Source organism: Centropristis striata, chromosome 16, assembly GCF_030273125.1.
Source record: "Centropristis striata isolate RG_2023a ecotype Rhode Island chromosome 16, C.striata_1.0, whole genome shotgun sequence".
Lineage (NCBI taxonomy): Eukaryota > Metazoa > Chordata > Actinopteri > Perciformes > Serranidae > Centropristis > Centropristis striata.
This window is the reverse complement of record NC_081532.1, coordinates 21,885,140-21,900,681: the sequence shown is the minus strand read 5'-3', so window position 1 is coordinate 21,900,681 and position 15,542 is coordinate 21,885,140. Positions and strand designations below refer to the sequence as shown.

General features: G+C 37.9%; 1 protein-coding gene across 2 annotated transcripts; it reads right to left on the bottom strand.

Annotated features, from left to right (window-relative positions):
• Positions 1 to 27: 27 nt before the first annotated feature.
• LOC131988619 (zinc finger FYVE domain-containing protein 1-like) lies at positions 28 to 15,148 on the bottom strand. 2 transcript variants are annotated; one of them, XM_059353771.1, is made up of 11 exons: positions 13,716 to 15,148; positions 12,690 to 13,194; positions 10,226 to 10,440; positions 9,956 to 10,062; positions 8,990 to 9,098; positions 8,776 to 8,873; positions 8,434 to 8,551; positions 7,736 to 7,906; positions 7,323 to 7,503; positions 6,430 to 6,543; positions 28 to 2,056 (listed from the first exon to the last, which is right to left on the bottom strand). In XM_059353771.1, exons 1-11 carry the CDS (start codon positions 14,223 to 14,225, stop codon positions 1,824 to 1,826), a joined length of 2,361 nt encoding a protein of 786 aa, XP_059209754.1. In that variant the 5' UTR covers positions 14,226 to 15,148; the 3' UTR covers positions 28 to 1,823. The 2 variants fall into 2 exon arrangements, with proteins under 2 accessions (XP_059209754.1, XP_059209755.1); XM_059353772.1 differs by having other exon boundaries at positions 6,430 to 6,540.
• Between the last annotated feature and the right edge of the window lie 394 nt (positions 15,149 to 15,542).

Below are 15,542 nucleotides of genomic sequence, written 5' to 3'. Positions count from 1 at the left end.
AGTTTTAAATGCATCAATCATTCCTGCTTTATTTTTTTTTATTTTTTTGTGGCTCTTTGATAGCACCCAACCCTTATCGGACAAAAAAACTGCACAAAATGCAAAGTGTATCCGAAGCAACAGTCTGCACAAATTTCCATGGGAATGTAAGTAACTTGACATGAATTTTCTACACTATACTGTGCAATATTAGCATCTCAGATTAGCGAGTGCGAGTGTGTGTGTGTGTGTGTGTGTGTGATGCAACATTCAAACACATAAATCTATTTTCAGACAAGGCAGACACAACATTTTCTCATCAGACATCAGAACCAAAAAGTTCCACGTTAGGGAGGAAAAAGGGAGAATTCACTTTATCTACAAAGCTTACAATCGACAAAGACCCTTTTTTTCTCATTTTTTTGTAACAACAAAATACAAGCATATGTGTTAAAGGCATCACCTTGTGCTTTGTATGATATCCAGATGTAAAGCTCTCAGTCACTAAATATGGTTCAATATCTCATCATCGCCACATTCCAGCATCAGTTTTTTTCTGCTTACAGACAAAAAAAAAGACAAAAACATCTTGGAGAGAGAGAGAGAGAGTGGTTTGCTACAAAGTATATAAATATCCATACAGTAATGTCAAACAAATCCAGAATAAAGAAAATGCACAATATCAATAACGGATGAATTATAACGGAAACATAAGCTGTGAAATGCTAAAATGTGTTGTCAGGAGTCTTTTTCCTGTCAGTCTGTGCCTACGGAGACCTGGAGGCGTGAGTGTAATATGTAAAACGCATTTTGAAGATAAATTTGGATATTATTCTGTTCTGCAAAAGCAATATCCGTACAACCAGGCAGACAACAACTGTAAATATTTAGAAAACAATTAAAATCGAGGTGTCAAGAAAACAACATGAAATACATACATTTTTATAACATGGTAATGCTAAATCGCTATTAAAAAAAAGAGATAGTGAGGTTTATTCAGAGACCATCCTCTGAACAAGTTAAAGGCCATGGATCTCTCATGCATGCCAGAGTGTTCATAATTGTGTTGTTTTTTTTCATCTTCAATACATAAATAATTTTTTGTCTTCATACAACCACAAAGTACATGATCAAATAAAAACATTACCAGCACAGACAGTGACCTGAATGATTTTTGGCACACCAGATATTCCCGATCCAGACCTTCTGTGGTGGATTTCAGCTCAGTTTGCAACAGAATTCCTCATCTGGATATCTGGATTTTGGCCATGTATGTAAGCAACAGCCTATAACAGCTGAAAAAGGCATAGTGCAAAAACTAAAATGTTGCAATACATGCATGCAATGGGACCCGCAGTTAATACCTGCACAGATATAAAATATCTCCTTGCCATTACACGTGCGACATCAGAGAAACAATGCTCAATAAGAAGAACTGCTGGGAACTAATCACACAGACCCCGCAGGGTTCTCGACTAACTAATACTCTTTAAATGATACATTTTTTTAATATTTTCTGATAGTAGAAAAATAGCTCAACAGCCGAACTGAATGTAAAATCAGGGACTTGTGTCAATAAGAATCAAAATATTCACTCTGAATAATCAGAGCGGAAATGCAGGTTTCACACTCAGTCACATGTTCTGGCTGTTCTACAAAGGCCACAGGAACTCTGCTAAATGTCCTATATATATTTATATGTATATACTATATAAGCCTAAAAACTTCCTTTCCACAGACACAAGACAGAACCGTTAGATTAACAGAGGTAAAGCAGTGACAGACTGCGAGCTGAGTGAGTGAGTGGTTCTCTCCGGTGCTCTGAGGAAGGAAGCGCGTCCCCGTTAAAGTTCTCCAGGTTTCTGGTTGCAGCTGGTACACACACGCACAGGGTGGTCCCAGCCCCGCGACGGAACCGGGCGGCGCTCCGGGGAGCAGTCGTCGCACACTCCTTGGCCACAGGCGCGGCAGTGGTGCTTGGACAGCTTGGCAGTGAAGTCGCGCTGGCAGTTGTGGCAGGACAGGATGTCCTGGTCAGGCACCCAGTAGGCAGGACGGGCGGCGTCTTTCACCAGGCCTAAGGGCCAAATACATACACAAGTATGCATCAGTTATACTGTAAGGTACCATCTACATTAACAAAAACACAACTTAAAGGTACAGTTCACCCTAAGATCAAAAATCAGTCTAGAACACACTTAAATATCTATCTATAAAAGCGAGAAGCGAGAAGCGAGAAGCGCGCGCGCGCGTGTGTGTGTGTGTGTGTGGATGTGTGTCTAGGGCATATCTCGCTGACCGTTAGTCAGACTGACCTAAGATTTTGTTTGTGGTTTGCGCATGGCAGGAAGGTGTTTTTGAAGATTTTTGAATTCATTTTTCAAAATATCATTATTTTCGTAGGACTTGTTGCGGCATTGCACTGTTTCCGATCTGACGCCTTTTAGGGGAGCTCCGCCCCATTGTGTGATAGGCCTACACCTGGTCAGTAACACAATTCGCTCTGGATTTCCACCCTGACTCATCTCAACTGTAAGTCTATTTAACCTACCTATCTTTCGGAGCTTTAAAGTGCGCTACAAGGTTCGATTTTCCAATAATATTCAAATAGTTTACAGCGAATATCAATGTTCAATGTGTATGTGCTGGATGGTGTGCGTACCTTATGAGACGTAAGTGTTTTTTATGGAGTTGCAGACGTTGTAGTGGTCTGCATGTAATGTGCAAATACTGTTATTTACAATTAGCATGCTAAGTGGAGATTTAGCTTTATTCACTTCTTATGTTGCATCTCCCACTATACGAATACATTCTTCCTACGGGCACTGCACTAGTACAAGATTAATGTTTCTTCTTATGTGTGCAATTATTTTAACATGCACCTCTCTCAGCAGGTTATAGCTGCTACATTAATTTTTATATTACATTTATTTCTTATTATTGTTTGGGACATGTATGAATGATGGTGGAGGTTGTGTTTTTTACTTATGCCACCTTACAGGAGTAGCACTCTAAATTTCATTGTATGATTTTTAATGATACAATTACAATAAAGTCATTGTATTCTAATATTTTTTATTTCTTATTTACACCAAAATCATCTTGACTGATTATTGGCACTACGGGTGAGAGTAAAAATATGTGTTTTTGATCTTGGGGTGAACTGTCCCTTTAAACTTTATAGTGTTGACATTTATAAGGGTCAGGGTTAGGGTCGCCCTTTTGGAAAGATAAGATAAACCTTTATAAGTCCCATGATGGGGAAATTGCAACATTACAGCAGCAAGTGGACAGCAGAAAGAAGGGTCAGTATAAACAAGGGTAGTGTACAAAAACAAAAATAGTTTAAATATAAAATAAACAAGAGAATGTAAAAGTATAAAACAATATCAACAATAAAAAAGTAAAAGAAACAAAAATAAATTAAGAACATTTAATTTAAAAAAATGTAATAAATAATAAACATCAAATTAAATTTAGATAATTAAATAGAAATTTAATAATTACATTCATTCAAAATTTAAAAATACGCTCATTTGCTTTCTTGGTGAGAAGTCTGATAACACTCTCATATCTGTTAGTCTAACTAAGCATAAAAACTGGACAAAAACTGCCATCCTGGCTCCATCCAGAGGACACTTTAGACTTGCACTGTATTTAAAAGGAGGAGCACAGATGAACAGCCTGATTGATAACCTGATATTCTGTGAAGGATATCAGGTTATCAATGCCTCTGTGCGAGGGCAATAAATTCTGCTGACTAGCTCCGCAGCTCATTAATTATAACACGCTATATCTTGTTAGTTTAATCTGTGCAAAAACTGAAGTGTAACAGCGGCAAGTTGTGCTTTTTACGAGGGGGTTCTGTCCCAGACATTTTCTTGGCAGGGAGCAATGACTTCCTGGAATCTCCACTGGTTGCCTCGCAACTGCTTCTGGCCAAGAAATGGTACAGCATGTGACCTCCCCCTAAAAATGTGCATTTCTCAAAAATGTCGAGCCATTCCTCTAATTTAGAGGCGCATTCATTTAATTAAAATCGTAGACTGCTGAATTTTCAATTCTCAGTCACCATTGCTTTACTTTAGCTCTATCACTGCTTGTTTTTCCTCACGACTCTTTGAAGTACCTTGGCTGGAAAGAAGATTTGGATTAGTATTTTGTTGTGATTGGAGCAGACCTCGCTCTGAGGTATTTTTGGAGAAGTTTTCAGCAGGATATCAGGTTATCAAACATATTTTTCTATGACCTTTACCAGTCAGTATATATAGATCTACAGTAGGCGTAGGTAGCAGCCTAATATAAACTTATGATCATGCTGTTTTGGATAAAACATAGTTTTTAAGATGTGTGAAAAAACAACCTGAAGGGGAAAAAAGGCCAATGATTTGTGGAGTACATTTGACTGAGTGCAGCATTTATTCTTGCCAACTCTCTGCAATCTCTTCCCATGCAGCACAGCCAGTTTTCTCAATCAAAAACACATTTTGGATTATCTTGACAGAAATGCGTCATATTGGCTGTTATTAAAACGTTCTTCTCATAAACACTGGCCCAAAGTGCATTCTAGAAATTTCTGCAGAGAGCTACTGATCCAGACTACTGAGAGATCTTTTTTGAGAAACCTCAAAACATTTATATTATCAACTCAACAAATATGCAACAGAGTTTACAGCAGGAAGTCTCATAAAATGAAATGAAAAAAACAGTCTCACCTTTGCTCTGACACCAAACATTAGACGTTAAACATTAGGTAGCATTGCCACTGACGTGAAATGAAGAGATTTAAAAAGGCAGTTTTGGGTTCTGCAGCCAGTGTTTGTGTGTGTGGGAGGCTTTTAAAGTAGTCCCTAAAAATGATTGGCAAGAATAACATATGCAAATTCAGTATTTGAACTTCTGCTTGATGAAATTTAACCCTCTGGAGAGAGGGTTAAACCCTCTGGAGAGAGGGTTAAATAGAGAGAGATAACGCCGGCGTGATCAAATCACATGACTTCTTCATGATGTCATGGCATAAAAATGCAGCAGTGTGTCTCCCTGCTGTCAGCTGCTCTGTAAAATGCTGACTTCAAACTCCATGCCAGTTTTTGTTTGATCATGATAGGACAAGTAAAACTAAAGATAAGATCAAATATATTTCCTATATAAAAATATAGAATTGGATGTTATCCTCATTTTACCTCGTTATCCTCATTTTATTGTTTTATTTGCAACATGTGTTTACATTTGCATCATTGAAACTTTTCATTGAGCATTATTGTGTTTTAAAAGTAAAACAATATAATTTTCAAAAGCAGATTTTGTGGGTTTTTTGGGATTCAAAATGTTGTTAGTAAGTCAAAGTGAAAAAATAATTATCAGGTGATGATGTGCTGAGAAAAATGATACAAACATGACATGGTAAACATTATTTTCACATTTGGAACATTTGAAATTCTTCATTGAGAAAGATTGTCTTTTTGAAAGTAAAAAAGCATAATTTCAGAATCTATTTTTTTTTTTTTTATGTTTTAATGTTTTTTTTGTTGTTGTTTATGTTCCAATGTTGATGCAGTAAGTAATAAGTAAAGGTGAAGTTGTTTTGAAAACAATTAAACCAATATGGCATGGTTAACATTTTTTAAAGTGTATATACAGGCAGAATGAAAAGGATCAAAAAACAGACAAAACTGCCCAAAACTTCAAAATTTCAGTCAATCATCTAAGACTATTTTTTATTTTATTCATTAAAGTTTGTAAAGCGTTTGAGTATTTAGAGACGCACTGTATAAGTCTGATTTATTATTATTTAATCGTATAGTCATGGACAAATTATTAGACCACCCTGGTTTTCTCTACTTTATTGTTCATTTTAATGCCTGGTACAACTAAAGGTACATTTGTTTGGAAAAATATAATGATAACAACAAAAATATCTCATAAGAATGTAATGTAAGAGCTGATATCTAGACATTTTCCATGGTTTTCTTGATAATGATTTTGGTTATTATTTTAAAAAAACATGGAAAATGGCTAGATATCAGCTCTTAAATTCAAATCTTTTGAGCATTTTTTTTTGTTATTATTATATTTGTCCAAAGAAATGTACATTTAGTTGTACCAGGCATTAAAATGAACAAGAAATTGAAGAAAATAATGGTCTAATAATTTTTTCCATGACTGTACATAATTAAACTGCAAGAACACATTATAAGCATGTTGGGAATCACTTGGAGCTGTTTGGACTGTGGCTCTATTACAACATTGGCATCCCACATTCCTTATAAGGAAGGCTTTGCTGGTCAGACTCCTACATAACATCTCTGAACGAACAACAACTTTTTACTGTAAATAAGCATGTTACGTCTCTGCCAGCAGAGGGCATTGTATCACATATTCACCCACATATACTGGGTCACCTACTCTGTTATGTAACGATCATGTAACTCTTTTTTGGGCAACACTTACCGAGTGGGATGTCAATAGCAGTGACCACGACCCCAATTGTGTTGGTGACCGCTTCTCCAACCTTCCTGGCGAGAGTTCCACCTTCTTCTTCCTCGAGCTCAGCCTCAAGCTCTGCTGAAAGAAATATCTTTGCTCAAGCCAAGCTCACAAAAACTGTAGCTGTATAACAAACTACAAATTTGACATTATTGGGCATAATTTACCAACCGCAAGAAGACATTTCTTCTGAAAAAACCCACTTATGCTGTTTGGATTTGTTGTTTGGCAAGAACAGAATCACAAACATAAAATGTTGGTGCTAAAAAAAATTATGATTGTATTTTCTTCAATATTATAGGATTATAAATGCAATTATATTTTTATTGTTTGTACTACTATACTGTTTATCTATATTTTCCAAAGTAATATGGTCTTTTAAATTAAATAAAAACCACACTAACATTTGCCACATGCCATCCAAAATTCATTGATAAGCCCAAAGTAATGCAGTTTGGGATATATTTTTTATGATTGTTTTTTTAATATTGGATAATACAGCAGAAGATAAACAGGAAAAATTGGAGAGAGCGGGCAAGGGGGTGAAACCAGCAAATAGCTGTGAGTCAGACTTAAATCAAAGCAACTCTCAACTTTTCTTTTCAATCTCTGTGTGTGCACACGGTCCTGCAGTCTCATGCAGTCTCATGCATTTTATGGGGATTGGTTCGGTTGCTAATCACGAACAACTGGCACACATTTTACGAGGAAAATGGGATTGACCATTATAAGAACACAGGGACAAACAACACCTTCAAGAATATGATGTCAACACTTCTTAGGACCTTTTTCTAAAGAACATGTTAAAGACCAGAAGTAAGATACTGTTGAATGAGACCCTTTTAGAGTGTGTGCACCTGCATATGAAGCTCTCTGCTCGAAGCAAATGTCACAGACTCTGACAGGGGCAAGACCCCAGCCTCTCTCAGGGACGGGCGCAGCTTTGGAAGAGCAGCCGTCGCAGAAGCCCTCCCCACAGGCACGGCAGTGATGCTTGGTGTCGTTGTCCTGGAAGACTGTGTGACACTTATGGCACACCTTGTTCCAAAAAAGAAAGAAAAACAACAACAACAACAACAACAACAGAAGTTGTTATTGACCAAGAGCTGGAGGGAGGAGGACACAATCTGTGTCTATCAAATGACCCGCAAACATATATTGTGTAATAGGCACAGAGTGCCTCAGACAGTAAACATAGCTCTGGACAGGAAAAGTGTTGACTTGGCTGTTGGTGGCGGGTGGCAGAGGGGTGGGGCTGTGTGTCACTCACCAAGATGAGGGAGTTGGGTTTCCAGTAGGCTGGGGCGATCTGATCTGTCAGCCAAGAGGTGACGGCCTTGGCAGGCTTGACACTGAGCTCTGACACAGACTGGGCCACTAGGTTGACTCCATCCAGGAGACGCTGCGCTGCATTGCTGTTGTCCTTTAAAAAGCCGTCCGACTGCAAAAAGTATACAGCTTTTTACTATATAAGTAGATGAATGGTTACCTCCAGCTATCAGGGTTGATATGGCTTTTTAAAAGTCAAATTAAAGCATATTTTATTGTACATAAACCAAAAATGTCCAGACCCTCAAAGCCTTTATCATCACATCTAAATTGTCACTATAAATTGTGAAAAATAAAGTTCACAGGATTTGTTTATACCAACTGGAATCAATGAGCATTGACACTCAAATGAGATTGTTTCATTATAAATATTTTGGAGTTTGGAGTTTCAGTTTACATGAGTGATTGTGCAAATGAACCACCAGATTATGTTGAAATTAGTCATTTTTAAAAAGGAGTATGTTCAAATTCAAGCATAATATTTCTAAACTTGACAAAATAACGTTAAAATCAAGCATTTTCCAAACTCTCAAGACTTTGTACTAACCTTGTGCAGTAACTCTAGGTCTGTAGATTACAGACGACTAAGGAAATACGATCTAAATCAGATAAATAAATTAAATTAAGTGTTGCTCTTACCCCTGGCCATACATGCTGGATCTCAGTGCGGACAACTGTATCCACGGGGTCCTGGTTCCCGTACCAGTACTGACGGCTCCGGTAGATCACTCCACAGTTGGGACATTCAATAACGTACCTTAAAATACAGTAGATAGATACATAAATATAGGAGTATCTGTGACAATATAAATGTAAATATCTGAAGTATTGGTGCTTGACAAGCTGAAATAAATCGAAAATATGATTTTAGAGTCAAATTCTGGAACACCAGTTGCTAAAATTAGGCTCTGTGAAAGGTAACATAAGCCGAACTCAAACCTCGTTACACACGACCCTGCAGGTCACTCTGCTGATACTCACCCTGACCAGGCGTACTTGGCGAGGCCCATCCATGGAGAGTCTGAGGAAGCTGAGGTCTTCGGGACAACTACCACTTCCTTTCCACCTTCATAGCAAGCCTAAAGAGATGCACCAAACAAAGACTTTATACTTATCAGGCATGGAACAAGAGGAATTACACAGGGAGAGGGATTAGTATTTATCCAAGTGATATCTGTGAGCTTACTGTTCTTACCTTACAGGTGTAAATGCGATTATCATACTGAATAGAATAACGACAACGGTGCTTTGCCTCGTGGCACACTCCTTCTCCTAAGTGGTTCATGCTGTTCTTGCAGCCAGATCTGCAAGAAAAGTCAAAATGTCACAATGTTTAACTATCTAAAAAACAAGAGATTGCCCACGAATACCAGTCATTTAATATCTGCCAATACAGAGTTCTGATCCAGCACAGCTGCACAGTGCACACTTCAAGTACATAAAGTTGTTAAAATCAGTCCTGAGTCGCCAAGCTGTTCCTATTTTTTTTTTTTTTTTTTAGAGAATAACGAGGTATAATATATAAAACAGTCTCAGGAATCATTTTGGCCTTCAAAGAATTTTTCCTCTTCCTTAAAAAACGTCCTCCAGAGTGCTTCGTTGCAGCCTTTACCTTAGTTGAATGAACTGTATTGTGTTCAGTGTTTATTTTGCCATCTTTTGCACTGATTAAATAAAATAAATCAGCCTACTCTGGTTAGCTTTTTTGCTCACTGGCTTTTATTGTGCTTGTGGTGGTTGTCAACACCGGCGCCGGTGTTTAGTCTCTCTCAGATGACAGCAAAACACACAAGCGACTCTCTGACACTGACTCAAAATTAAATGAGTTCACATCCATTAGGTAAATAACAAATAAACAGTCTCATGCTGCATTTTGCTGTCGTTTATGACGTGTGGTTCCTGCTCTTAGACACACAGCTCAGAGACAGACAGCACGCAATAAATGCAACCATCGTAAACACTCTGCTGTGTATGAAAAATTTGCAAGTAAAAACACCTGTGTGACAGCCGGTGGAAAACAAAGAATCAGATCTGGCTCAATATAGTCTATAGTCCTTACAGATCAGTTAAAAATTTCCCTGATTGGCCCCTTTACAAAGTCTTCGAGAAGGATATTTTATAATGTCTCCCACTTTAAAAAATAAATGAATATAGTACTGACCCACAGCTGAGGCACAGGATGGAGCAGGTGAAGTATTCATCAGGAAAGAAGCAGCTGTGGGCTACGAGCTCACCTGCAATTTCCCCATTAAACCGCTCACTCAATGCCTGTGAGAGAATCAAGGAGCAGCAGAAATTAGCAGGACACAGATGAAACAAAGTGGCATCTTTATTTGAATCCAGGAAATGGTTTATCAGGTCAGAGCTGGCTCTACAACAGCAACCAGTCAGTCTGAAGCAGGCTTATATTCAAGCTATAAACAAGTCCTACCTGCAGGGCTTTGAAGATGACCACAGGGGTGCGTGGGGAACGGGTGGCATTGTTGTCCAGGAGCTGCTCCAGTTTATTCTGCAGGCCACGGAAGTCTGTCGGGGGGCTCAGAGTCTGCGTGCCCCAGTACTGGACAGAGCTGAAGGCCTCTGGGAAACGGGAAAGCTTCTTGAAGCGTTCCAACAGCAGCCGATCTACTGACTCAGATGACTTATCTGAAGCAAGACACAGAGGGAGAGGTTACCATAAAGTGTTTTCAGAACGTACTGTAGATAATCCATTAGCACAGTGCATCAGATACATAACATTTGAATGTCAAATAAAAAAAGTAGTAATAAGAGATACAGTAACAAGAGATACAGCATTGTTTGCCTGATACAAAACATATAATAAGCGTGTGCAGCATTAGATTCTGCAGCTATATTGGGTTGCAAATGGTCACATTTGTTTCCTGGGCTTGAAAAATATACAGTTAGCCACTTAAGTCAGAATTATCAGTATGGATTCTGCTAAAAACAAGTTATGGAAGGTCGCCATTTTGAAAGTCCAATATGGCCACCACAGAGACTTTATAAAAAAAGGAAAATCTTCCAAAAATGCATGAAGGGCATAAAGGGCCCAATGCAAACAGGACATTGTGAACATGAATACATTATATATGCCAGAAAAATACCATAAAACATACAAGTGTCAAGAATGTTGCAGCTGCAATTAACAATTTGTTTTTTTATTGAATAACCTGCCGCTTTCTTTCTTGATTAATCAATTAATTGTTTGGTCTGTACAATGTCATAAAATAGAGAAAAATGTCCATCCCGCTGTCTCAAAGTCAAAGGGGACGTCTTTAGATGTCTTGTTGTGTCAGTCCAAAAACAAAACATGTTCAGTTTAATAAGATATAAAACAGAGAAAAGCAAGAAATATAATATTCTCAATATCTGAGAAGCTTTTGCATGGAAACTTACTTTATCGATGACTCAAATATCAAACAGGTTGCTTATTTTTCAATTGACAGAATTGATTTGTCAAATAATCGTTGCAACATCAGTACAAAAATCACATACTTAATAAATCTATGAGAAAACACATGTAGTTCACTTGTTTACATTACAATTGTTATCCAAAGGCTCATACCAGTGTCCTTTCTTGTTTTAACACATTTACAAAGCATGTGCATTTGAAACTGCTAAGGCCTGCTTTATCTTTAATGTTTTTCTCCCTTATAAGCAGTGACTACATTGAAATTGTAGCAAACTGCATGCATGCACTGGAAAATGCTTGACAGTAATTTAAAGTAAGAGTTGCAGCAGCTTGACTAAAAGTACAAAAACTGGTGTCAAGTTGACCACAGCTCTACATATGGGGCATTTTTTTTGTTTTAGTTCAAAGAGTAGGGTTTTCCACATTTCACAAAGAGTTGGAATGCAGACTGACGCCTCCAGTGATGTAAATGTAGACTGCAAGCTAATATTTGCTGAACCTGCAATTACCTGCAGGTCTTAAGCCTTAGTTTACTTTAAAGGCACCACCTCTCAACCATTACGGTGATGCAGACTTGCATCCATACTAACACAATCAAAATGGATTTTATTGACATTATCAGTGAAATTCTAATTAAAGCACTGACGTGTCTAATAAATGTGTAACTGATGAAGTAATAACACGATAGTCATCATTAGTGAGACTTGGGAGTAACAGAAGTGTTGATAGTGAGATAGACTGTGACTAACACACACACACCCTCAGAGACTACAACAGAATTTATTTTTTTGCACAAAGCTGTAAATAAAAGCTAATTATTAAACTTTCACCAAGTACCTCCCTGTAAATAACCTGGACATGTATGTACATAACTAGAATATCAATTTTTTTAAGCTGTTGTTACTGTTGTTTGCCTTTTCCTGCTTGTATTGTCTCATATATATATATATATATATATATATATATATATATAAATATATAAACACATTACACATTATAATACATTTTGAAAAATACCACAAATCATTCAACTGCCAAACATGTTAAATTAAGTGATATTACATTACTACTAATTACTATTTAAATGTTTCTATGTATGTTTATTAATAGTCACCTAATGAACCTAAAAAAACACTAAAATTAAATATAATATGAATATAAATGTCAAGACGATATGTTAAGCTTTTATATTATTATAATCATCAAATATTATATATTAAGCATTACATAACACCCATGGCATTATGTGCATGTGTGTTTGCAAAATATCGAAAAAAACAAAATTTAGGAACTTCAGTGAATAACATTTTTTGGTAATGACAGCTGTATTATGCTATATTTAGCATTCTATTTTTTTTAATCATTTTATTTTTTAAATATGTTTATATATATTTTTTTCTGAACGCATGGAGAGAAGCCATCCACAATTCCCTTTTACTTGAGTATAATGATAATAAAGATCTTCCTGATTCTGGTATTTTACCTGAACCAAGCAGCTTCGTGTGGACTGTCTCATGGAAGATGACCACTGCGGGGCCCAAGGTGGACAGAGGGACATCCAGGCCGCAGCGGGACGTCGTGGCCTTCAGTTCCTTGGTGAAATGCTTCAAGTAAGCATCCGATGCATCCCCGAGGAACTTGAAGAGGTCATCATGGAGACGGTCAGCGTGGGTGCGGTATATGATGAGATCAGAGATGGCGAGCACCTTGAGCAGGAGCCGGGTCCTCTGGCCCTGTTTGGAGCTGTTCCCCAGCAGCCCCTCTGTGTCGATGACGACTACTTTACGGAAGGGGTCGAACGCCGCCCACACGCCCACCGTGCAGGACTCTTGAGTGGGAGAAGTCTTGAACACTTCTCTGCCCATGAAGAACGCGTGGTTCAGAGTGTGAGACTTTCCCTCTCCTGTGTTTCCAAAGATGGACACCACCTTCAGCAGCTGGTCGGCGTTACAGCTCAAACTCTTTACAAATGAAGATTCATCTTTTATCTGCAAGAAAAGCAAGAGTTCAGAAGTGAAAATGTGTTTGTTTGTTTTGCTATTTTAATCCTGTTCATATTCAATTATTGATCCTATTCAATCAACACAAATCCTTTTCAAGAAAGCCTACAAATATCTGCCTCTCCAAATCTGAACTGTCATTAGCTCTAAATTTTCAGTATCATAAATACTTTATTGCGGAAATTGCTTTTATTACAGTTGCTGCTATTTAAGAAATAGAAGTCAAAATAAGTAGGTATGTAAATAAAATAAAGAAAAGCATGCTATACTAAATATACAACAATATAAAATAAATGAAACAAGTCTTTCTTTCTATAGAAAGTTTGCATTGCACAAATTAATTACAAATAAGTTATGATAATTAATCTGTGCAATAGGGACTTTCTATTTGTCTTTGTACACTGTTTCTTCCATTTCAAGTATGTTGCTTTCTGAATTTATTCATTTCATGTAAAAGCATCTTTGAGTATTTAAAGAAGCGCTTAAATCCTAAATCCTGTGTGACTCACCTGCATTTCTTCATTCTCATCAACCAGAAGAAAACTGAAGATATTCTCCAGTAGTTTCGCCTTCTGAGATTTGGTCTCATCCTCTATCTGGACAGCGGGTGGGACGGGCGTTTTGAGAGAGGTGACCTCGGTAAGTTTGGGCGGTGGAGGATAAGATGTGAGCTGGTGTTTCTTCTTGTTGCCTCCACTGTGGGTGCGTTTCTGGCAGTCTTGGCACAGGTTAACTTTGCAGTTCTGGCAGCGGACCACAGATCTATGGCGTTTGCCACTGTCTCCATTGCCCCCTTTACAGTTATCACAGAAGGGGACGTGCCCAGGTCCTATCTGAACCCGGTCATGGTTCTTCAGACGCTCCTGACTGTGGAGCTCCAGCTCACAGCGAACACACTGCAAGCTCTTGCACTCATCACACTCAAATGCAGCCTCCTCAGAGCCACCACAGGCATAACTCTCCTGACATATTAGACTAGTATTAACTCCCTTTTCTGAAGATGAGCCATGCCCACTCATCGTTTCCTACAAGGTAAACTTAAATACACAACAGTGCTTATTGGAAAAAGCGTTGACACCAGTACTATTTCCAATAGCAGCTAATTAAAAATGAACATGTGGTAACACTGACAGCTGAAATAACCAAATGCAAAGACTAAATCAACTTAAAATAGCTGCATGGTAACGGGGCTGCTTATTTACTGACTGTAACACTCAACAATAACACAATATAATATATCAAATTAGTTTTCGCAGCATAAATTTCAAACACACAACTAACAGTGAGGCAATGAAGCAGAAACAGCCGTCTCCTTGAGTTACACTTGATATCTGTTTACCACTAGTTAATAGTTAGCTTCAAGTTAGCATTTAGATGCAGCATTAGATAAATAACATCTACAATTAGCGAATTAATTTCTTAAATAATACAGATAAATGTACAGGTAGCCAGCACCAGCCGAGACAATGAGCTCTCCCTGAAAGGATGAATGTGCAAACGTTGATGCTAACAACAGGCTAGCTAGCAAACTGACCCTCAATAGCTCGCTGGCTAACTCGGTGGATAATTTGGCATCCAGGCAGCAAATACTTAACTTACTGTTCGCTGGTTTCGACGAACAGTTTCAACTTTTTTCCAGAGAAAGGCTGTAATTAGCGGTGCAGCAAGCCTCAGCAGTTCATAGCCGTCAAACAAGCAGCTAGCCTCTTAGTCTGTCAACTGAGCTGTAACAACATATCAACAAAAACAACAGCGAGCCGATGTCAAAAAGCTCGGATATCAGTGGACTCTTTTACTGTAAAACGGGAGGGAAAGCAGCGCGATTCCGTTTAAAAAGTATTTTAAAAGTGTCGCTGTGTTTGTAAGCTTCCGAGCAGTGTCATTGTTTTGTTCTTCAGCCCCCTCCCTGACAGATCTCTTCTCTAGCTACGTTATTTTGTTGCCAGGTCAGATCAGCTGATCAGATTATTTTCAGTCACAGGGTCAGAGGAGGGTAACGCGCTGGTGCATCATGGGAATCGCAGTTTTATAAGACAGACTGGAGTCGACAGCTTCTGTGCAGCTTCATGTGCTCACAATAACAAACGTCATTGATATTTCACTCGAAGTATGGAACTTTGCTGGAAACTGGAAAATGTAGCCTACTATTAAAAAAATCAGTGGTTAATGCTGTGGCGACTTAACTTCCCCACAGCAGGATAAATAAAGTCTTATCTTATTATTATTATTATTATTATTATTATTATTATTATTATTATTATGATACCATACTATACTATAGTGCACTTTTGTATATGTATTTTATAAATTTAGTTTACTTTATAGAATCACATTAT